The 23,590-nt window shown below is 32.5% G+C and overlaps 1 protein-coding gene across 2 annotated transcripts in view; it reads left to right on the plus strand.

Moving 5' to 3' along the window:
* Smarcad1 (SNF2 related chromatin remodeling ATPase with DExD box 1) overlaps positions 1–21,690 on the plus strand; it is a 77,087-nt gene extending 55,397 nt beyond the window's left edge. For both annotated transcript variants that reach the window (XM_026407460.2, XM_077803385.1), the window contains exons 11-24: positions 1,389–1,479; positions 5,354–5,453; positions 6,068–6,127; positions 6,227–6,302; positions 7,920–8,055; positions 8,596–8,733; positions 10,026–10,121; positions 10,216–10,333; positions 10,541–10,662; positions 12,254–12,442; positions 13,524–13,642; positions 14,708–14,890; positions 15,746–15,855; positions 19,803–21,690. In XM_026407460.2, the coding sequence (XP_026263245.2) occupies positions 1,389–1,479; positions 5,354–5,453; positions 6,068–6,127; positions 6,227–6,302; positions 7,920–8,055; positions 8,596–8,733; positions 10,026–10,121; positions 10,216–10,333; positions 10,541–10,662; positions 12,254–12,442; positions 13,524–13,642; positions 14,708–14,890; positions 15,746–15,855; positions 19,803–19,864 (1,600 nt within the window). In that variant the 3' untranslated portion in view covers positions 19,865–21,690. The remainder of the gene's footprint in view (positions 1–1,388; positions 1,480–5,353; positions 5,454–6,067; positions 6,128–6,226; positions 6,303–7,919; positions 8,056–8,595; positions 8,734–10,025; positions 10,122–10,215; positions 10,334–10,540; positions 10,663–12,253; positions 12,443–13,523; positions 13,643–14,707; positions 14,891–15,745; positions 15,856–19,802) is intronic.
* The last annotated feature ends 1,900 nt before the right edge of the window (positions 21,691–23,590 follow it).

Below are 23,590 nucleotides of genomic sequence, written 5' to 3' on the forward strand. Positions count from 1 at the left end.
GAGAGAACTTTTTCATTTTTAGGGTATAGTGGTTAAGAGATGAGGTTTGGACTAGACCTGGGTTGAATACTAGCCTACGCTGCACACATGGATTTGGTTAGCAATATGATATTGGGCAAGTAATTTCTCTGATCCAAGCAAAATTTGCATCTGTAAGATTATTGCTTTTATAGTAGTACAGAAGTTTTATTGGCTAAGAAGGGAAAAGATGAGTTTTTAAAAATACAACAAAGAACTGTGAATACCTTAGAAATACTGGTGATTTGTTTCCTATAGGTACTTTTATTTTTTAGGTGTGAAATGTTTTCTACATTGTATCTCTCACAAGTAAAACACAGATTCTAATTTAAATGGACATCTTTCATCCCAACTTTCTCTTAAAAGACATTTTGATTTCAGAGTTTGAACCCTAAACTGTTTATTATGCCATGGCCTTGTCCAATATTTGTTTATTTTGGGTATATGCTATCCTAGTGAGTGAAATAGACTTCCTGAATTAATGTCTGAACCTTAACACTTCATATCCTTACAACCTCAGGCAGATTACTAAATTATGGTAATAACTACTTTATAGGATCTTTAAAGTATTCGTGTTTTCTGAAAAATGCTAAATATGTGTCTGTATGTAATAAATATTCAGTAAATAACTACTCTTAATTTTTAGCCACTTAAACATTTAGAAAAAAATTTTCATTTTGACTCTCCAAAATAAATTGATCATTCCCAGGAATTAGTCTGTTTATGTGTTTCCAAGTTTTGATTTTGAGACCTGCATATTAGTTTCTATTCACTAGTGTTCATTGATGTGTAGCAAATTTTCATTTGTACATAGTACACACTTAGATATTACCCATATGCGCACACACTTCAGAATTTACATGTACCACTTGTACTAGGGGTGATTGGTACACATTCAGAAAGTATTTATTAAACCAGTCTGGCAAAACAGTGTGTTTGATTTGTGGGTTTTGTCCTAACACTCTTTAAGTTCCTTAATGTGTTAAAATCAAATAAGTACTATTTTGTTTTCTAGGATGAATATTAAGTTAATAATGTTATCATAGTTAATATTCTAATCACTTTTGGAATTAATTAATATGGTAGCATTACATTATGACCAAATATGGGACTATTATGTAATTTAATTGCCAGAAGAAATAAATGGACAAATAGAATAAATTTGAGAAGAGTAAAATAATTATTATGCTTTAGATTTGTTTTCTTAAATAGGTATACATAGCTTATAACAGTTAAGTTAAAAGGTAAGGCTCTGTCTAAGGCATTTGAATTTTTGTGTTCATCGTAAACCTAAACCTCATGTCAGAAAATAGTATAGAAAACTAATAAAAGTATAAATCTGTAATATTTGGTTATTCTTTCTTTACCAGTTTGTCACTCAAGCCCTATCAGAAAGTTGGTTTGAATTGGCTGGCATTGGTACATAAACATGGACTTAATGGCATTTTGGCAGATGAAATGGTAAGTGTGTACTCTGTTACTTGTATTTTGTATTCCAAACATCATTAAAAAGGCATCCTTGCTTTCATTTAAAACATGGGATTTTTTCCTTGCCACTGTAGTTGTAACTGTTATCACTTTAGTATCTTACTCTTTTTCTCATCCCTACTGTTTTTTACTGTTTACTATTCCCTGTGTTAGTTTTAGCCTTCTGACTCCTCCCCAAAATGAAAACAGATTTATTATGTTTCTTATTATCAAAATAATTAATATCTGTGTTAGAAATTGGACATTACATGAAAACATAAGGAAGAAAATCAAAGTTATCTGTAATCCTACCATTTAAAAACATAATAGTTTGATGTCTTTCTAGATTTCTTCTTTTGTATGTATATACATAACAGATAAGTGTATAATATTATATATATATATATGATACTGAGATTTTACTATCTCTGTACTTTTTATATAGCTGCTTTTAAATTTTAATATAATGTCCTTATCAGTAAATAAATCTACATCACATATTAGCAATATGATTTCAGCCATTTTATTTTTATCAGATGTTTCAGGGTGTGCATTTTTCCCAAATCATATTTGCTTTAAAACTAAGCAAGTTTCTTATAGCCATTATTCCAGGTATGGTCATATAGAAACTTGGCCTTTTTCATTTTGAGGGCCACAGTACTGAGGATTGAACCCAGGGCTTCTCACGTGCTAGGTAAGCAGTCTATAACCTAGCTACATCCACAGTCCCTTTTTAAAATTGTTTATTTATCTACCTACCTATCTGTTTATTTATTTATTTAGAATTACTTATTTATTTGTGTGAGTTAGGGTCTCAGTAATTTGCCCAGACTGGCCTCAAACTTGTGATCTTCCAGCCTCAGTCTCCCAAGTAGCTGGCACTGCAGGCAGGCACCATCATGACCAGCTAAAAACTTGACTTTAACATTTCCTTTCTTCCTCCAGGTATAGTTATAAAAAGTATTTAAATAAAACGAGTCACGCCATGTACAGGGCCCTGTGTTCAATCTCCAACACAAAAAATTAAGACATGTTCTGTGGATAAATATTTACTGGAGCGGGGGAAAATAAAATAATATGTATGAATATAACATATATATATATGTATATATATATATATATATATATATATATGTAGTACATTTGAGTTTCCAAAATAAATATTTAAACAAAGATAATACTGATTCTCTAGTTACCTTCTAAGGAAATAACATTTAGTATTGTAAGACATATTTCTGTATTTAGTTCATACTCATTCAAACAAAGATGCTTTTTTAAAAAATTTTTGATTTGTTATATATGACAACAGAATGTATTATAATTCATAATACACATAGAGCACAATTTTTCATATTTCTGGTTGTACACAAAGTAGAGTCACATCCTTTTTGTCTTCTTAGGTGTACTTAGGGTGATGATGAACGTTGCATTCAGCCATCTCTCCTACCCCTATTCCCCCTCCTTTCCCGTTCAGCCATCTCTCCTACCCCTATTCCCCCTCCTTTCCCCTCTCTCCCCTTTTCCCCATTGAAGATGCTATTTATCTAATAGAAAAGTGAGTAAAAGACTGTTTCTCCCTCTGAAATTGGCCCACATTCTTCCTTGAATGTATATTTCTTAGCTTTACCCCCCAAACACTCTCTTTTCTTGAGATAGCCTACATTCTCTCTTGAAAGTATATTGGTTTTCCTAAATAAATCTGTCTTAAAAAAGAGGAAGAAGAAATGAATAATGTATACAGAATTTCAAAATACTTACAGAAATTATATATAGAATAAAGAACATTGTAGTCATATAACTGGACTTGGGGAATCTTGGGAATATGACCTTGGCATTGGATCTAAAACTTGCCTTTTATGGGCTGTCTGATTTAGTCACTTACGAAAAGTATTTCTGTGGACTGGGGTTGTCACTCAATGGCAGAGTGCATTCCTTGCACATGTGAGGCACTGGTTTTTATCCTCAGCTCCAAGTAAAACGAAGATACTGTGTCCATGTACAACTAAAAAAAAATTTTTAAAGGTATTTCTATATCCTACGATTATACTTGGTATCAAATAAAGTATACATTACATGGAATTATTTTTATTACATGTAAAGCACAATATTTTTAAATTGGCTTAGTTATCTAGGGTTGCCATACAAAAATAAACATAGAGTACTTCAACAACAGAAATTTATTTCCCAATTTATTTTTGGAGGTTGGAGATCCAACATTAATATCTCATTGTGTTTGGTTTCTCATGAGGCCTCTCTCCTTGTTGTGTAGAGAACCATGTTTTTGCTGTGACCTTGAAGTGTCATTTTCTCTCTGTGTGCCAATTCTTGGTGTCTCCCATCTTAAAAGGACATCATTCATATTGGTATGGGATACCACCCTTATCACCTCTTTCAAAATTTTCCTCAATAATGGCCCTTTTCTAAATAGTTACATTGGCCATAGAGTTTCTTTCTTTTTTTTTTTTTTTGAGAGAGAATTTTTTTTTAATATTTATTTTTTAGTTTTCGGCGGACACAACATCTTTTGTTGGTATGTGGTGCTGAGGATCGAACCCAGGCCGCACGCATGCCAGGCGAGCACGCTACCACTTGAGCCACATCCCCAGCCCCGGCCATAGAGTTTCAACATGTGTATTTTCGGGCACATAATTCAATCCATAAACAGTATAATGTTTAGCTCCCCTGAGGTGTAAAACCTCATTAGCCTTTTTATTAATGAGTATTTTATTGGTATCTAATTTACTTGTCAAAAGATGAATTAATGTATAGTTTAATGACTTTCCAAACATACACCATTTTGACCATCACTTAGAACAAAGATTTCCATCATCCCACAAAGTTCTTTAAGTTTTTTTTTTTTTCCCCTCTAACCATTAGCACTGCCACTTCTACCACCATGAGTTAATTTTTTTCTGGTTACATAGCATAGTCAGTATATACTATTTGTTTCTGGTTCTTTTGGTGCAATATAATGTTACTGAGATTTAATCTTTGTTCATATGTGTACCAGTAGTTTATACATCCTTATTGCCATGTGGTATGATAGTCCATGGTATAAATATGCTGCATTTGTTTAACCATTTTTTAATACAAATACAGCTTTATTTTTAATAATCAAAGCTGGGAAAATATTAACCTTTTTATGGGTAAATGGTAAACAACTTGTGATATATCCATGCATGGAATTTTACTCAGCAGTAAAAAGAAATAATTCATAGATGAATCTTTAAAGCATCATGCTAAGTAAAACTAAGTAGATGAAAAATTTTGTTATTGTATGATTCCTTTTAGATGAAATTCCATGAAAGGATATAGTTTGATGACAGAAGCTGTTTTACTCAGCCTTTTTACTGCTTTGTTTATCTATTCTTTTTTGTTGATGATGATAGACCTTTTTTTAAATTATTATTTATTTATTTATATGTGGTGCTGAGAATTGAACTCAGTGCCCCACACATGCCAGGCAAGCTCTCTGCCACTGAGCCCCAGCCCTAGATAACCCCTGTTTATCCATTTTTCAGAGTGGAATTCCAAGGTAATAAACCAGGTTAACTCTGGTTAGTTATTTGGCATTTTTAAGCAATAGCTAAAATTATGTTCTTTGTAGGCAACGCAAAAATTCTCCCATATTAATTTATTTCTTGTATGAACTAACAATTAAGGTCTATCTATCTTGTTCATTAAAGTAAGTTTTAGCATCATTTCTAGATTAAAATCAATTCCATCTGTCATTTGCAGCTAAGAACATAGTAGATATTCTAAGTTGAATTGTGTGAAATTAAAAATAGAGCATAAAATATTTTTTTCATTTTGTACTTCCACATTTTTGTTTATTTTTAAATTTTACATTTTAAACTTTTAATTTTAGGGCCTAGGAAAAACGATTCAAGCCATTGCATTCCTTGCATACCTCTATCAGGAGGGTAATAAAGGTCCTCATTTGATTGTTGTTCCAGCCTCAACTATAGGTTTGTAATACTGGAGACAACTATTTTTATAAACTTCATAATGTTTTATATAAGTAAAAGTGTGTGTGTGTGTGTGTGTGTGTGTGTGTGTGTGTGTGTGTGTGTGCTTTTGTATTATGACGTACATATGTACATTTATATTGGTAATCTTTTTCAAGAAACTAACTCAAATATAAGTCAATTATTCAGATTTCAAATTAATTTATTTTTGAAAAGAAAACAGTACTTTTACAACTAGAGGTATTTATTGAATCACAAAGTATGTAATTAATACCTTCTCAAACTACCATTCCATTCTTTCACAATTGATGTAGAAATTAGGGTAAGAGAGTATTTGTGCATGTGAATATAAAATAAATGCCTTTTCTTTAAATGGGAAGTTAGTAATCACTTGTAAATAAAATAGTTAGCCTTCTGCCTTTTACCCTTAATTTTGATGACTCTTCAAAACCTCAAGATTTTAATCATAAAGCAGTAATATTTAAGGTACTATTATAAAAGCAATATCATTGTGCTTATTTATATTTTATTAAGGAATAACTTGTCGCTAGTTATTTGACTTCATGAACATTCTCTATTTTAGCAGATGCAAAGTAATCTCTTTTATTTTATAGATAACTGGTTAAGGGAAGTTAATTTATGGTGCCCTACTTTAAACGTGCTCTGTTACTATGGTAAGTGTATGTCATTTTGCTTTTAACTTTGGGAATCTCTCTAAAACTAAAATAAACAATAAATACAATCTAAATGTGTGTATTGTTTTTAAATTCTAGGTTCTCAAGAAGAGCGTAAACAAATTAGATTTAACATTCATAGTAAATATGAGGATTACAATGTAATTGTGACTACGTAAGTATCGAGAAAGTTTGGGGAGTGAAGATTTGTGAAGGCCCCAAATTAAAAAAAATATATTTTGTATTAATAATATATAGGGGCTGGGGATGTGGCTCAAGCGGTAGCACGCCCGCCTGGCATTCGTGCGGCCCGGGTTTGATCCTCAGCACCACATACCAACAAAGATGTTGTGTCCGCCGATAACTAGAATAAATATTGAAATTCATTCTCTCTCTCTCTCTCTCTCTCTCTTTCTCTCTCTCTCAAAAAAAAAATAATTAAAATAAAATAAAATATAGGAAAGTTTATGCTACAAACTATGTAACAAAAGTAATGGAATGATATATGTTGAGGATGAAGGTCCCCCTCTCCCCCTGCCCAGTTTGGTGTTTAATGCCAACATGAGAGCTTTTTTGTTAACACAATTAACTCAGTGACAGTATAAGAAGATTTTATCCACCTAATTCAAAACATAGTCTTTATATAGTAGGATTTTTTCAGTTAAACTTAAAGTAAAATTAGATAATTTATATTTCTAACTTGCAAATAAAAGTTTATAGTTAGTACAATGAAATATTATTCTCCCAGTGAAAAATTTGACATAGAATAGGATTAAAAGTAATTTTGAGTGTGTTAACCATCAAGAGTAGTAACTATTTGGTGTAGGTATCTGGTGGAGAACTTACTGCTTTTATGTTACATTTATTTTATAGGTATTTAATGTTTATTTTAACTGTTAATGCTGTTGTTATTTTCTCACTACTGCCATCTTCTGTAGGAGTCTATCATTTAGCCAGATGTGGTGGCTCATGCCTGTAATCTGAGTAAACCTGAGACAGGAGGATTATATGTTTGAGGCCAGTTTGTACAGTTGAGCAAAACCCTATCTCAAAAAATTAAAAGGGCTTGGAATGTAGCTCCATTATAGAGCTCCTGGATTCAGTTTCCAGGAAAACACACACACATGTACACACACAAATTCATCATTATCCCCTACTTCCCCTTCATACTCAGGACTGAACCCAAGAGCACACACTATCCTGTAATAACATTCCAAATATTTTTTGTTATTCGAAACAGGGGCTTGCTAAGTTGCTTAGGCAGGCTTCAAACTTGCTTTTCTGTCTCCTCCTCCCAAGTAGCTAGGAATAACGTGTGTGTACCACCATGCCTGGCCAAATTTCATCTTTTTGTAATAGAATAGTCTTCACATATAGACATACTTTGTGGACCTACTCTGCTGGTTAATGTTTTAAGCACAAACATGTTTTAACTTATGTTCTTTTTTTCTCCTTCATAAAATATAACACTTTATAAAGCAAAGTATAACAGTAACAGATTACTTGTAAATTGTACTCAGATTGGCCTCTTCTCAAGTGTGTAGAAATTGTCTAATTACGTTATAACATTTACCTTATAATTATTTCACCTTTCATAATTTGATTGTATGTACATGGATTATTATTAGATACTAATACATCAAAATTTATTTCAATACCAACTATGTCTAGTACTGACCTATGGGACTAGCTATTAGAAATATATAAAGATAATGTTTAAAAACTTCATCTCACTAGGCTCCAAGATTCTAAAAAGTATATCCTTTGAAATCTTTTTCTCTTTTGGTAATAGGTATAATTGTGCAATCAGCAGTTCTGATGACCGCAGTCTGTTTCGGCGGCTAAAACTTAATTACGCTATTTTTGATGAGGGTCATATGCTGAAGAATATGGGTTCTATCCGCTACCAGCACCTTATGACAATTAATGTAAGAGAGTGTTTTGTAAAATTGTCTTAGCTGTGATAAAATTTTAGATTATGTAATTTAATATATATAGTATTTTGTATCAGAAGTCAGCAAACTTTTTCTGTAAAGGTCCAGATAATAAATATTTCATATTTTAAGGGCTCTATGGCCTGATATTCATTCTTTGTTTTGATGATTCTAAACGTATAAAAACTGTTCTTGGCTCTTAGCTTATAAGCCTCAGTTTACCAGCCCTTGTTCTGTATGATAAACTGTAAAGATTATTATAGTTTATCTTCTTTCATCACCTCATAAATTGAGGACATAAGTTACTTACCTTTATAATAAGATCATTAGTTTTTATATTGCAGTTTTTATATGAGAGTTGATAATAGCAGACGTCAAGTGTCTAAATTATTAGTCTTTCACCAGAGAATGTTAAATTATCAATAATGGTATGAATTTTCTTCTCTTTTTTCATTCCTATACTGCACAAGGCAGGCAAGAAGGGAGTGTCTGTGGAGGGTAGAAAACTAATCTAAATGTTATCTCCATTCACAGGCAAATAACCGTTTACTGCTCACAGGCACACCTGTGCAGAATAACCTGTTAGAACTCATGTCACTGTTGAATTTTGTTATGCCACACATGTTTAGTAGTAGCACCAGTGAAATACGAAGAATGTTTTCTTCTAAGACAGTAAGCATATATGCATGTTTTCTCCAAAACTTTTTACTTTGTCTTTTACCTGGGATATTTTTCTATTTCGTCTTTCATCGTTTTCATAATGCCTATGCTCTGTGAAATAAATTTTAAGTACTTATTATTCCTATATTTGGATCATTTCAGAAATCAGCCAAAATATAATACAGAAAAAAATTGGTGATTAACAATCAATATCTAAAATTTTTAAATTTTCGATATCCTAATTTTCTGAGGAACAACAATTTCAAATTGATGAAAAGCTTAGATATATGATATGTGAGGGAAATTTGATTATTCTGTCCTTTTTATTGGTCAAATTAGTAGTATTTCATTATAGGTGCTATAGAAATGATCAAAGCTAGAATATCTTAAAAGTGCTTATATATATATATATATATATACAGGGAAATGTTACAAAATCAAAGTTCATAAATACAAAAATGACATTTTCTAAAAACTAAAGGCATCCTTCTTAGAACAAAAATTTGTTTATCTCCATTATCATGTAGGGAAAGTATAGTATAGTCTACAAGAACTCTGAAATTTTCCAATATTGCGATGTGTGCATAGATTTTTTTTTTTTTAGTTGTTGATAGACCTTTATTTTATTTGTTTATATGCACTGCTAAGATTCAAACCCAGTGCTTCACACATGCCAGGCAAGTGCGCTACTGCTGAGCCATAGCTCCAGACCCTTTGCATAGATTTTTGTTTCTCTACCAAATCAGATATCTTTGTAGGAGTTTTCTGTGATATTCTTTGTTCAAATTAACTGCCTTTTTAAACACTTACTAATGAATTCCTTCCAACTGATTAATAATTTTTAATTAGACTGGTAGATTTTATGGACTACTCTTCTACCTGTAGTTCATAAGCTACATGGAGGACCCCTTCACATCTTAGAATAAAATTTTTCATTTTATATTCTTCAGAATCACCTGTTTTTAGTTTACCTAATTTGCATCATGCTGTACTATCTTTCTTTGAGGGACCATTTTCCACAAAGAAGTAAGCATTTTTCTATCTCCCTCTATGTGCCCCCCCTACCTTTTCTCTTATTCACACATATACACATACATTTTTATTTCGTGAAAGTTATTTAGGTAATCAGTTAACATTGAACCTCAAAGTACATATGGAGCTTCAAAAAGTAGATTACAACCCAGAAGAGTATCTGTAAAACAAAATCACTCAGATTCTAGTAAGGTAGATTTTCATGTTGTATAATACTGTACTATATTGTGAAAAGTGAATAATTTCTAAAGGAATATGTTTTTATTGTTTAGAAATCAGCAGATGAGCAGAGTATATATGAAAAGGAGAGAATAGCACATGCAAAACAGATTATAAAGCCATTTATTCTCAGAAGAGTGAAAGAAGAGGTAACTCTTTTATCTTCATGTTTTTGGTTATGGTGTTTAAATTCAGTTTTCTTCTTTATTAGAAAGATCATTTTAACTTATTTTTCTTTCTCAGGTTCTCAAGCAACTACCCCCTAAGAAAGATCAAATTGAGTTGTGTGCAATGTCAGAGAAACAGGAGCAACTCTACTTGGGTCTTTTCAACAGAATGAAAAAATCTATCAATAACATGGGTATAACCTGACTTTCAGAGTTTTATATGAAAAGTAATCTTGTGTTAGGGCTATGTTTTGTCTAATCATATGATAAAAGGGATTTGGTCATTTTTAAAATTAGTTGGAATTTGAAGAAATAATTTTAAAACTTGTTAAGATAGAGATACTTCAACAAACAGCTATCAGCTTTTTTTTTTTTTTTAATGTCTACTCTTTGGATCACAGAGAAAAACACAGAAATGTGCAATGTCATGATGCAATTGAGAAAAATGGCCAATCATCCTTTATTACATCGCCAATATTACACAGCTGAAAAACTCAAGGAAATGTCTCAGCTTATGCTAAAGGTAAGAATTTTGTTTTATGCTTAATACTGAGCATTTACTATTAAATAGTTAGGAAGTTGTTAAGACTAAAAAACCCATTGAGCATGTAAATTCTTTACCCATGTTATTTTTGAAAACTGAGCTACATCTCTAGTTTTTTCATTTTTTTTTTTTTTTTTTTTTTTTTTTGAGACATGGTCTTGCTATGTTGACAAGCTGAGCTCAAACTAGAGATCCTCCTTCCTTAACCTGCCAAGTAGCTGGGATTACAGGCATGAGCCACCATAACTAGCCACATTTTTTTTTTTACTTTTACTTCCTCCTCTCTTCAGTGCTGGGCATCGAACACAGGGCCTCGTGCATGCTAGCAAGCACTCGACCAGTGAGCTACATACCCAACCTGAAAAACATTTTTGTTGTTGTTGATACTGGGGATTGAACCCAGAGGTGCTTGACCACTGAGCTACATTCCTAGTGCATGCTAGCAAGCACTCGACCAGTGAGCTACATACCCAACCTGAAAAACATTTTTGTTGTTGTTGATACTGGGGATTGAACCCAGAGGTGCTTGACCACTGAGCTACATTCCTAGCCCCCCTCCCCATTTTTTCTGAGACAGTCTCCTTGACTTCCTTAAAGCCTTGCAAAGTTGCTGAGGTTAGCCTTAAATTTGAGATCCTTCTGCCTCAGCCTCCCAAGTTGCTGTAATTACAGGCATGTGCCACCATGCCCAAACTGGAAAACAATTTTTAAGACAAAGACTATTTGAGAGAGAAAAGAGCCACAGAACGATACTCTAGATCGGGGTTCAGCAAACTACGGCTTTATGAGGTAGTGACCGTCTTTTAAAATAAAGTTATATTATAACACAGTCATGTGCAGTTATTTGTGTATTCTAAGACTGCTTTCTCAGTACAGGGGCAAAGTTGCAACACAATCATCTTGTCGGGGAAACCTAAAATATTTACACCTGGACTTTTACATGAAAAATATTCCTTTTCCTGACCTAGGGCTTTCCATATTGCTTCTTTCTTTTCTTTAAACAAAGTATTACTTTATATTTTACATCTTGGTTAGTGAAACAGTTTTCCTGTTTACTTTCCTCATTTTAATTTTTTCTGTTTTAACAATTTGGTTTTGCTCTTTATTTTTGCATCATTCTCGCTTAGGTCTTATTATTTCTCCTTACAGATCTTAGTGTTGAACACAACTCATTTAATTTAATTTCTTATGCTATTTTAAACTTACTATGGAAAACTTCAAACATGTAAAAGGAAAAGGAAACATGTAATGAAACCCTCTGCCTGTGTAGTCTCCATCCATTTTCTAGTTAGCATTTGGTAATGACACTACTTTTGTTTCATCTATACTCCCTAAACCCTTCCCCAGGATTATTTTGTACTAACTTCTAGACATTCCATCTGTAACTTAAAAGATAATAATTAACTTTATTATTATTATTATTATTATTATTATTAAACCTGTTACATTAAGTTGTTTAATGATTTGATTTTTTCCAGATGTGAAGAATTTTAATTAAAGTATTCTGATCATATTATAAATTTCTTTCATTTTGAAGTATATTGTGTTTTGTTGTGTTTTATTTTAAAAGGAACCTACACATTGTGAGGCTAACCCTGACCTGATCTTTGAAGACATGGAAGTTATGACAGACTTTGAACTACATGTACTTTGTAAACAGTATCGGCACATTAATAATTTCCAGTTAGACATGGATTTGATTTTAGATTCTGGAAAATTCCGAGTTTTAGGATGCATCTTATCTGAATTGAAGCAGAAGGTATTAAAAAAGAATAATACTCCTTTTGTACTTTCTGAGTTAATTTAACTTCATAAAGCAGTTCTGGCATGATTTGATGCTCTTGAAGCTTTAGTCTTTTCAGTTCTACCTTCTCTTAGAACCTAGTGTTTGAATTTTCTTGACAAATTTGAGCATATCTTTTTCTGATTACTTTTTTTCCTTGTGCAATCTCAGAACAATAAGATTTAGACTGTATCTTTATTAGTATTTTTAAAGAAATAATCCTAATCATTATTATTTCATAAGTAACCATCTGTGTGATTGTTTCAAAATTAGTATTTTGAAGGTGCCACTTGTTAAACAGTTATTTAGGTAATACTGTAGTTTATGTGTGAAATAGCTTAAATTTGTAAGATTACCATCCAAATAGAATTTACAAATTTTATTAATATTTTTTTACAAGAAATAATAATTGTACTTAAAATACAGAGTCACATTTTAGCTCTTGACATGTAGAAGTTGAGGCAATTTATTTACATATAAGTTAAAATAAAATTTTATCTCAAGTATTATTACTTAATTTTTATTAAAGAAGTAATTGGTCAACAAGGTATAATAGCACACCTACAATCCCAATAATTTAAGAGGCTGAGGCAGGAGGATCACGTTTGAGGCCAGTCTCAGCAATTTAATGAGGCCTTAAGCAACTTAATGAAACCTTATCTCAAGGTAAAAAATACAAAGGGCTGGGGATGTAGCTCAGTGGTAAAGTGCCCTGGATTCAATTCCCAATACCAAAAGGAAAAAAAGTAGTAGTAATGGGTCATTACATACTTTGAAATCTTTGTGAAGTTGTCAACATGATATAAAAGTAATGGTAACACTCTTGATTTTTAGACATATCAAGGCTTTCTTCTTGGTTCCTTTTTAAAAAATTTTGGGGTGTGTGTGTGTGTGTGTGTGTGTGTGTGTGTGTGTGTTGCTGGGGATCAAACTGAGGGCCTCACACATGTTAAGGAAGCGCTCTACCACTGAGCTACATGCCTGGTCCTATATCAAGGCTTTGTATAGTACAGTGATTGTATTATTCCGTTTCTAACCCATGCATGTATTTTCGCAGGGTAATCGAGTTGTATTATTTAGCCAGTTTACCATGATGCTGGACATTTTAGAGGTTCTGTTAAAACATCATCAGCATAGGTACCTCAGATTAGATGGAAAGACTCAGATTTCTGAAAGGTTGGTATAATTTATTTTATTTTCAAACCTTTGCTCATTTATTATGTGTTTGTTAGAATTTTAAATGTCTAGAGTATTTGGTAGAATTTTGTTGCTTTGAGTCTTATGTTGGTTATCACAAATCATTGCCTTAAAAGCAAATATCCTTTTTTTTTGTCTTAATTGCATACAAATATATTTTGAAACAGCTACAAGAATTATATATTTTTTAGAATTTCCCCCTTTAAAAATTATTCAAGTTTAAAATCACCTTATCTTTAGTCAACGTTCTTTATTTAAAGTCAGGCTCCTCATGATTCAAGGTTAAAGGTTTTTTTGTTGCTGTTCTAATTCTTTTATATATATATATTTATATATATAGAGAGAGAGAGAGAGAAGAGAGAGAATTTTTTAATATTTATTTTTCAGTTTTTCGGTGGACACAACATCTTTATTTTATTTTTATGTGGTGCTGAGGATCGAACCAGCGCCCTGCGTGCGCATGCCAGGCGAACATATTACCACTTGAGCCACATCCCTAGCCCGATGTTCTAATACTTAAGGGTTTAAAAAAAAACAATGAATGCTTTTTCTTGTGTATGTAAATTGCAGTATACATCTTGATTTATTTGTATCTGCCGGAATGATTTTTTTCTTCTCCCCTGCATTACAGTAAGGGTAAACATTATGCCAAAAGGAATGCACTGATAATAGTTTGATCTTGTGGGCCTTGGTTCATCAGATGTTTTGCTGTCTACCAGTAGCAGCTGACAAACTTCTAAGAGAATTAAAGATTGCATATAAAGTATATTGAGTAGAAGTCTTCAAAGGACAAAATAGACCTTTACAAATTAATCAAATCTGAATGGATGAATTAAAATAATAGTTGGGAGAGTGATAATATAGAAAAGAATTTGTTGAATTGGGAAGGTGCTTCATTGTTACAAGTTCCAGAAAAGTAATTATAGTGCTAAGAGCGTCTATTTACACTTTCTGATTTGTCTTCCAGTGATATGATGGTTTTTCAGTTTTAATTATATGCCTTTTAATGAGACTTAACCTATTAACCTAACATTTATCTTATAGGATTCATCTAATTGATGAGTTTAATACCGATATGGATATCTTTGTGTTTCTGTTGTCAACAAAAGCTGGTGGATTAGGAATAAATTTGACTTCAGCAAATGTTGTTATACTTCATGATATTGATTGTAATCCCTACAATGACAAACAAGCAGAAGATAGGTGCCATAGAGTTGGCCAGACTAAGTAAGTATTTTCAGTTGAAATTCATTTTTAATCAAATGCCCTTTTAATTGGTGTAGAATATGTTACATGGCTACTGATGTCTTTTTACCAGCAGTGTTGAATATGAGCTCTACGAGATATATATATATCTCCTATTCATTTAACTGCACCCTCTCATGAAATAGTTCTACCATTCATGAAGTTATTATCAATGGTCTAGCCACTTGGCACATGCTACCAATAATAATTTGTATATATTATTGCTATCCTTGTAGGGACAGGGTCTCACTGAGTTGCTTAGGGCTTCGCTAGTTTGTTGAGGCTGGCTTTGAACTTGGAATCCTCCTGCCTCAGCCCCTGAGTCACTGGGATTACAGGCTTATGTGCGTACCACTGTACCCAGCTTCAACTGTACTTTCATATGTAAACAGCATTCAATGTCTTTGTCAAGTATTTTACTATATTTGCAAAAGACATTGGTATATTCATTGATAAACCAAATATTTATCAGTGTCTATTGTAGAGGCTTGTTCCTTATTATACTGCATTACTGTACAGAATTATTTCTTGGGACCTGATAAGCAAAACATGTTTCTTTTTGAAAGTAATTTCTATCTGAACACATAACTGTTGTAATATACTTTTATGTGAAAGTTTTAGAGTGCCTATATCTTTATATCTTCTTTTGGATCAATAGGAGAGTATGCCTAGAAGTTTACATGCTCAGATAGTGTTATCTCAGATAGTTTGAATTTAAAAAGAAGTTTAAATTTAGAGATATTTGTCATAATTTTCAAATTATTATTATTGAACTTAGATATAGTTTGCATAATATCCAATTCAGTAACCAATGAACATGTCTTGTATTTGTTTTAGAGAAGTACTAGTTATAAAATTAATAAGCCAAGGGACAATTGAAGAATCTATGCTAAAAATTAACCAACAGAAATTGAAACTAGAACAAGATATGACCACAGTAGATGAAGGTAAGATGATTGTAAGCAGAGTATTCAATATTTATTAAAATATATATTATTCTTGCATTGGAATCAACAAAGGTATACTGAGCTCTTGTTTAGTATGTAGTTTGGGGAGTAAAGTAGGAGAAGTAAACATTGATCTGAAAAGTTCTATAGTAATTAAGTTCTATTTTGCTAGAATTGAAGTGTTTATGTCTTTCATCCTCATCTTATTTTTGATACTGGAATAGCTGAGAAATAAAACCAGAAATCCAAACTCAGTTTTATCTGCAATTTTATAATTTGTTCACTAGAAAGAACCTTTGATATTATGACTTCTCTTCACACTACCCTTTGAAAAGGATAATTTTAAAGTTTTATAAATTTAAGTTTTTTACTTAATGTATATATTTTTTTAAAAAAAATACATTCTCACAGTTTAAAATTCAAAAGGTATATATGGGTAAAAAAGAGCCTCCTTCTTGCCTCATCATCCTACTTCCTTATAAATGTGATGAAGGTTTGTACCCCCCTTCCACTTTTTTGAGTATGTTACAAGCTATTTGATGAATATAGAAATAAAAACGTATACCTAGGCCTGCACTAATGAATATGATTGCTGTTTATTAATTAAAATTTTAAAAATAAAAATTATATTCTTTTTGCATAAGTTGGCATGTACTTTTCTGTACCTTGCTTTTCTAAATGTTAAATATAATTGGAAATAAGCAGTTTTTCATTATTATAATAAGACATTCCAAATACTAATAATGGTTCATGCCAGTTCAGCAAACTTCGATTGAATATTTGTTATAACCCAGTAGTGTGTTAGTTTCTATTTACTATGTAGAGATTAGTGCATTTTAATCTTTTTTCAGAGAAATGGAATTTTGTATGATCAAATTAATACTTGTCCTACTTGCATATTATTTATTTTAGGTTTCTCTGGGAACTTGGGGATGAGGCCTTAGAAAACATTTGAGAAAAGGAACTACTGAATTATACCTTTAAGAGTGAGGATAATGAGTATGACTATAACTTGAACTATTAGCATCATTACTATGATTTGGAGGTAGCAACTTGCTGATTTTGGGTTATCCGACAAATTCAATAGCATTGACACATAAGGTAGATTCCATTAGGTCAATGTTTTTCCCTAATTATTTTTGTTAGGGCAGCTTTTTAAATTTAGTACAACAGTTAAATTCTCTCTCAGTAGTATAGCAAATACCCAGATATGTGGATTTAATCCTAGCAATAAGTTTTGAAATAGAACTTTACTAAGTAATTATTTAGGGATTTAACTGTCTTTGACTATAGTCTTTACTCGTGGGCTAGTTCATTTCACCAGAGGGCTATTCTCCAATCTCTTAGGAAGTGACAATGGTGGGGAAAGGTAGAATGAGCCAACTTATTGCATTCTCAGAGCTGAGAGGAAGGGAGAAGGGAGGGTTGTCTTCTTATTTAAACAGTTAATTTTACTTTTGCGGTGCAGCTTCACTTATCTCTGTTGTCCCAAGTCCAGAGTTCCTCAGATTCAAATTCTTCTAAGAACAAACCTTCAGTTTCGTACCTCATGGGTAAATGGCTGGATCTGTTGGGCAAGCTTTGGATGTCTTACCTCCTTACCCTGTTTTTAGCTTCATCTGGTTTCCTATCACCCCCATTTCATGAGTTTTGAGGATGGAGATTTTGGGTTAGAAGAAGCTTTGCATTTCCTCCCTGCAAACCCTTCAACTTTTGCTTTGTGTAATTTGCTAAAAGCAAGTTTCTATTCTTCCCATCTGCTTTTCGTTTCCAAAATTTGTTGACAGCACTCTTTCTGTTTTCTTTTTTGTTTCATTCCACCTATCACACGCTTTTTTCCCCATGGTATTTAGGTGATATTTCAGGTGAGAGCAGAGGGAATGTTTATTTAATCACTTCCAGTTACTTGCTTTTATTATAAATTTGATGAGTCGAAAATCTGGCCCATTTTTCTCTTCAGATGTCTGTTAGAATAGCAACTTATTTCAGCTATTTTAGGCCATTGACTTTATAAGGTTTAGGTGTGAAGAAACCAACCACCCTGCACCCTTAACACTCTTTCCTTCTATCGGAGGTTTTCACCTTTTGTCTTGTTAAAGCTATTTTTTGTGTTTTTCCTAACTCATAGACTAAAGATAGAATTTCTTTCATTTACTTTATTAATTCTAATAATTTTTGTCTTCATCTGTGTATCTGGTTTCATTTTAAATTATTTTGACCCTGAATTGATGAGAGTGCATATATACCCTTCCTTTCATCTCTTAACAGTGAGGTCCCTTTTCTCTGTAAACAAAAGGTACATTTGTAATTGTATGTGTAATCTGTATACCCTTGTGTGAAGTTGTGAAAGGTCAGATAATGACCCTGATTTCTTTCAAATATGCTTAATAGATTTTGTTTCTAGAGCTTGCCTTATTAGTTCCCAAAGTGCATTCTTTGGATCAGCAGCGGAAGGAGCATCACTTGGGTTTTTTATTTTTTTGTTTTTTTGTTTGAGTGGAGGTGTGCTGGGATTGAACTCAGGGCCTTGTGCATGCTAGGCAAACAACAAACGGAGCTGTATCCCCAGCATCACCTGGGGTATTGCCAATTCATATGCATATTCCCAAGTCCCATCCTATACTTAGAAACTCTGGAAATGAAGCCCAGTAGTCAATAGTGTAGGGCTGGGGTTGTGGCTCAGTGGTAGAGCACCTGCCTAGCACATGGGAGGCACTGAATTCAATCCTCGGCATCACATAAAAATAAATAAAGTAAAATAGAATAAAAGTATTGTGTCCATTTACAATTAAGAATTTTTTAAAAATAGTCAATGGTATATCAAGCCTTTCAGGTAATTCTGCTGTATGCTAATTGGAGTACCACTAATTTAAAAGATTTTTTTTCTTTTAAGAAAGTGTTTAATTATATTCAAAAATTTTCAACCTTTTTAAATTTTTTATTATAGAAAATTTTATAAAACAATATTGAAAGCATACATGAAGGTATAGTTACTTAACAGTTTTGATATTTGTAGTTTGCTTCATCTACCTTTTCTACCTTCTGAACCATTATAAAATCAGTTATAAACATAGCAGTTTAATCTCAGGATTTCTGCAAATTCCTCTTAAGTTGTCACAATACCATTTTTCTGTGAAATACTAGTCAACAGTGATTTCCAGATTCTATCATATATTATCCACATCTGATTTTCTCCTAGTAACTTTTTTTTAAAAAAGAAACCAGAATCCAAAGTTCACACTTTGTATTTTGTTATACATGTACTTAGTATCTTTAAATTTTTAGAAGAGTCTCCTTTCTTTCTCTTCGTGGATTTCTGCTAGGATTCTATCAATTAATTTCAGATAAATATCATTTTGTTTTCATGGGCGATTTTCAAGTCTCTGAATGAACTTGGAAGAAAGGAAGCAGGAATATGGGTGAATTCTGAGTTTATATGTGAGAAGTACCATGTGCTATATAAATTAGACATGATACAGACTGTTTTTATGTTTATATATCTATGTATCTATATATCAAAACAGAAACATAACCTTAGGTTATTATGTTGGTAATATATACAGAGGAGCTAGCCCATATGTATGTATCGGTTAGCTAAGGTTTTTAATGGAATGGCACTGAAGCAAACTGAGCATTGAAAGATGAATAGCAGTTTACCAAAGGAAAAAAATGATGTAAACCCTTCTACAGAGGAGGCTGAGGCAGGAGGATTGCAAGTTGGAGGCCATTGTGAGTAAATTAGCAATACCCTGTGTCAAAATTAAAAATAAAAAGAACTGGGGATGTAGCTCAATGGTAGAAAGCCTCTGGGTTCAATCCACAGTTCCACAAAATAATAATAATAGTAATAATAATAATAATAACAACAACAAATGAATGAAAGAAAAATAGAATGTATGTTATAAGATGTTTTTATAAAGCTTTCAATGCCACTTTCTGACCTGCAGGTGATGAAGGGAGCATGCCAGCAGATATAGCCACATTATTAAAAACGTCCATGGGCCTGTGAAGTAAGAATTTTGAATTCCTAATTGATGAGGAAATATCAACTTGGTGCACTCAAGGACATTTACATTATGATGACCATGGGGTTTATGAACATTTGTAACTTTTTATAATTTCCATATTGCATTTCTCATAGGTATGGACAACTTTTTTGCCACTAACTGAATTCTCCAGATACTCACCTGAATTTTCATAAAAAGCCACAAAACGTAGTCCTGAAAATATTGAATCATCATTTTACAAAGCAGTTTTCTGAATGGGGATTAGTTGGTGATTGTTTGTAACAAATATGCTAATGCTTTAGAAATGTCAGTATTTTTGTAATTATTTCTACCTCCAAATATATATATATTGTCTTTCACTGGATAATGTGTGTAGATTTTTACATGTGCCTTATTTGACAATGTTTATGTCTAGTTTTTGCCTGTCTCATTTGAAGTTCTTTTTTATTATGTTAGTTTAAAGAATACAGCTGTATAGGTTATATAGCTTTCATTTTATTGCTATTTGAAGCAGATGTTCACCAATGTCAACAAGAACTCAACCTGAATTTAAAGGTGGCATTCCATATACTAATATCCCCCAGGTCCTCTCAGTACTTCTGTTAAAACAAATTTGTTTGGCTAGGCACTAAGTTGTTTTCCAGTGAATAGTAACTAAAGAAGCCCTAATCTTGCTCCATGGATTAATTCCTTCTGTTCATCTCCCAACTGCACTAATCGTGCTTATTAACTCCGCTTATTCTTGTGCATGTTTTCATTGATTTCCCTTCCTGGCTTTTGCTTCTCTTGAAACTGTTGCCCAGTCACTTCTGCTCCAGTTCTCTTCCTCTTTATAGTTTCTTCCTGCCATATCTCCACATATCAGCAAAATGTTGGTGACATTTTTCTTGCCTGGCAGAACAGATTAACCTTAAAGCTATTTTACTTTAAAGAAGACTGGATGTGACTATTTAAGGCAGCATTAGGTACTGCATGGAAATAGGTTATTAACTTTAAACTCTTATCAAAATATAATTTATCAGTTTCCAGAATTTCCAGCACAGGACCGTCTGAAGAGAGCCATTGTTCAATTTCAATTCAGTGTGGGTGACAAAGTGAAATTTAGAAGAAGTTGTCTATTTGATATTTAACTCTTTATTAAATCTTTCTTTAAATTTTTGCCTGTCAGTCTATATTGCTGTTTTTATTATACATCAGTTTCTTTGTATAACTTGTGAGTTTCATGTGTTTTGTTTTTATTATGTAAATATCATTATAAATAAACTTATTTATAAATCAAATATTTGTTAATTATTGGAGATCATACTTTTCAATATATCCTAACTTGCTAAAATACTAGGTGTAAACCTTTTGGATTTAGTTGACTAAAACTCTTATAGTCATTCTTTATATATTACGGACTCTGAAAACTTGTGATTTAGTAGACTTACTCAGTCTTGAAGGTGTATTGAATATACTGAATATATTTTAGCATTATAGGGCTAAAAGGAATCTACAAATGTTAATACTACCTCCTCCTGCATCACAGTACCCAAATCACTTAGTCCAGTTGTTGAGAATATTACATTTAAAGTCTTATAATGCATTTCTCATAATTTTTCTGTATTAATGTGTCTTCAGCAATTGACTGTTTTATTGTAGTAGTAGTGGTAGTAGTTGTTGTTATTGTTGTTATATCCATATTTTTATCCCTAATGAAATGTAGTTGGGTTCTCCCTGTAATGTTTTATTATGTTTTGGGCTTAATAAAAATATTTGTGATCCTAATTTGTATTTTCACACCCTTTTTCATAGTTTCTAACCCTTTCACTTTACCTTTAAAAATGTATATAATATTGAGCACAAGTTAAATCATCTTATGTTCTTAATATTATCTCGTCTGCCAATAAACTGAGATTTATTACTTAGGATGTATTCTCAATTGTCCCTTTATTGGGGTCTCATCAGTTAACATCATAGTGCATCATCTGAGCAAATGATATCAGAGTAGTATCTTTTTTTTGGTACAGGAGATTGACCCCAGGGGCACTCGACCACTGAGCTACATCCCTATTTTGCATTTTATTTAGAGACAGGGTCTCACTGAGTTGCTTAGTGTCTCAGCCTCCCCAGCCACTGGTATTATAGGCGTGCATCATCATCCCCGGTCAGAGAAGTATCTTGACCAAATGAAGCAACCATTTTTTAAATACAAGTCACACAAAATGTGCCTCAAGTGTTTTCATGATTATTTGGGCCCCCATAGACTTACAACTTGATGGCAATAGATGCATATATTGATATATTACTGTTTCTACTAGTTAGTATTATTTAACAGTGAAGAGGGATATGAGATTTGGTTTTCATGTGGGCGACCCCTAAGTAGCCCATAAATAATGGAATTGATTTTTTTTAACTTTTTATTCTTTTTAATTATACATGATAGTAGAATGTGTTTTGGCAGATCATACATATGGAGTATAATTTCTCATTTTTATGGTTGTATATGATGTGGAATTATGTCTTGCATTCATATATGGACAAAGGAAAGTTATTCCAATTCATTCTACTGTGTTTCCCATTCCCATCTCCTCTCCCTACCCATAAACAGCCCCCCCCCATCCAATCTGGTGAACCTTTATTCCCCCTACCCATCTATTGTGAGTCAGCATCCACATATCAGAGAGAACATTCAATCTTTGGCTTTGGGGGATTGGCTTATTTCACTTAGTAGAAGAGTCTCCAGTTCCATTCATTTGCTGCCTAATGCCATAATTTCATTTTTTATGGCTGAGTAATATTCCATTGTATATATGTACCACATTTTCTTTATCCATTCATCTGTTGAAGGACACCTGGGTTGGTTCCATAGCTTAGCTATTGTGAATTGAGCTGCTATGAACATTGATGTGGCTGCGTTACTATATTATACTTATTATACTTCTTTGGGTATATGCCGAGGAGGGGGATAACTGGGTCAAATGGTGGATTCATGAAATTGATTTATTGTAACACTTCCCCAAGTGTATGAGTTTTTTTTTTTCTGATATAATATGCAATTCAACTTTTGCTCTGATTCACACCCACATCCTCCATCTTTCTCTGTAAAAAATACTTGAGTGCGGGATGGCATAATGGACTATTATGACTTTAAGTGCACAAAGATGATTTAAAGCTATGGTTGCATTTTTTTAAACTTTATTTTTAAAGTTGTAAATGGACCCAATATATTTATTTATTTTTGTATGTGGTACTGAGGATCAAACCTAGTGCCTTACCTATGTGAGGTCAGCACTCAACCACTGAGCTACAACCCCAGCCCTGTGATTGCATTTTTTACTTTGTGAATCACTTAAACACATAAGACCGTTTTGAGTTTTCGTAATTTTGCATGAGCATTGTATTTGTCACTTTTACTAAATTCTATTTCCACTAAAGCTAGTGAAAATATAACAATGTGGAGGAAAGTGGTGGCACATAAGAAAGTTACTTTATCCAAAATTTTTGTTGTTATTAAAAGTATTTTTCCTTTAGACTGCTTAAAGGGATATTTTATACAATATCAGACTTTGAAATGATATTCTTTTGTGTCTTTATTTACCTGTTATCAGCCACTAATGAAAAAATTGGATCCCAAAGTATTTGCCAAATACTCTTCATTTTTGTGTGCAATACTTAATGTTTTCAAGTTTCATAATACATTTTTTGTAAGAAAGAAGCTCCTTAAATAACATCATTCCTAGCTGAGC

Source organism: Urocitellus parryii, chromosome 10 (assembly GCF_045843805.1).
Source record: "Urocitellus parryii isolate mUroPar1 chromosome 10, mUroPar1.hap1, whole genome shotgun sequence".
NCBI lineage: Eukaryota > Metazoa > Chordata > Mammalia > Rodentia > Sciuridae > Urocitellus > Urocitellus parryii.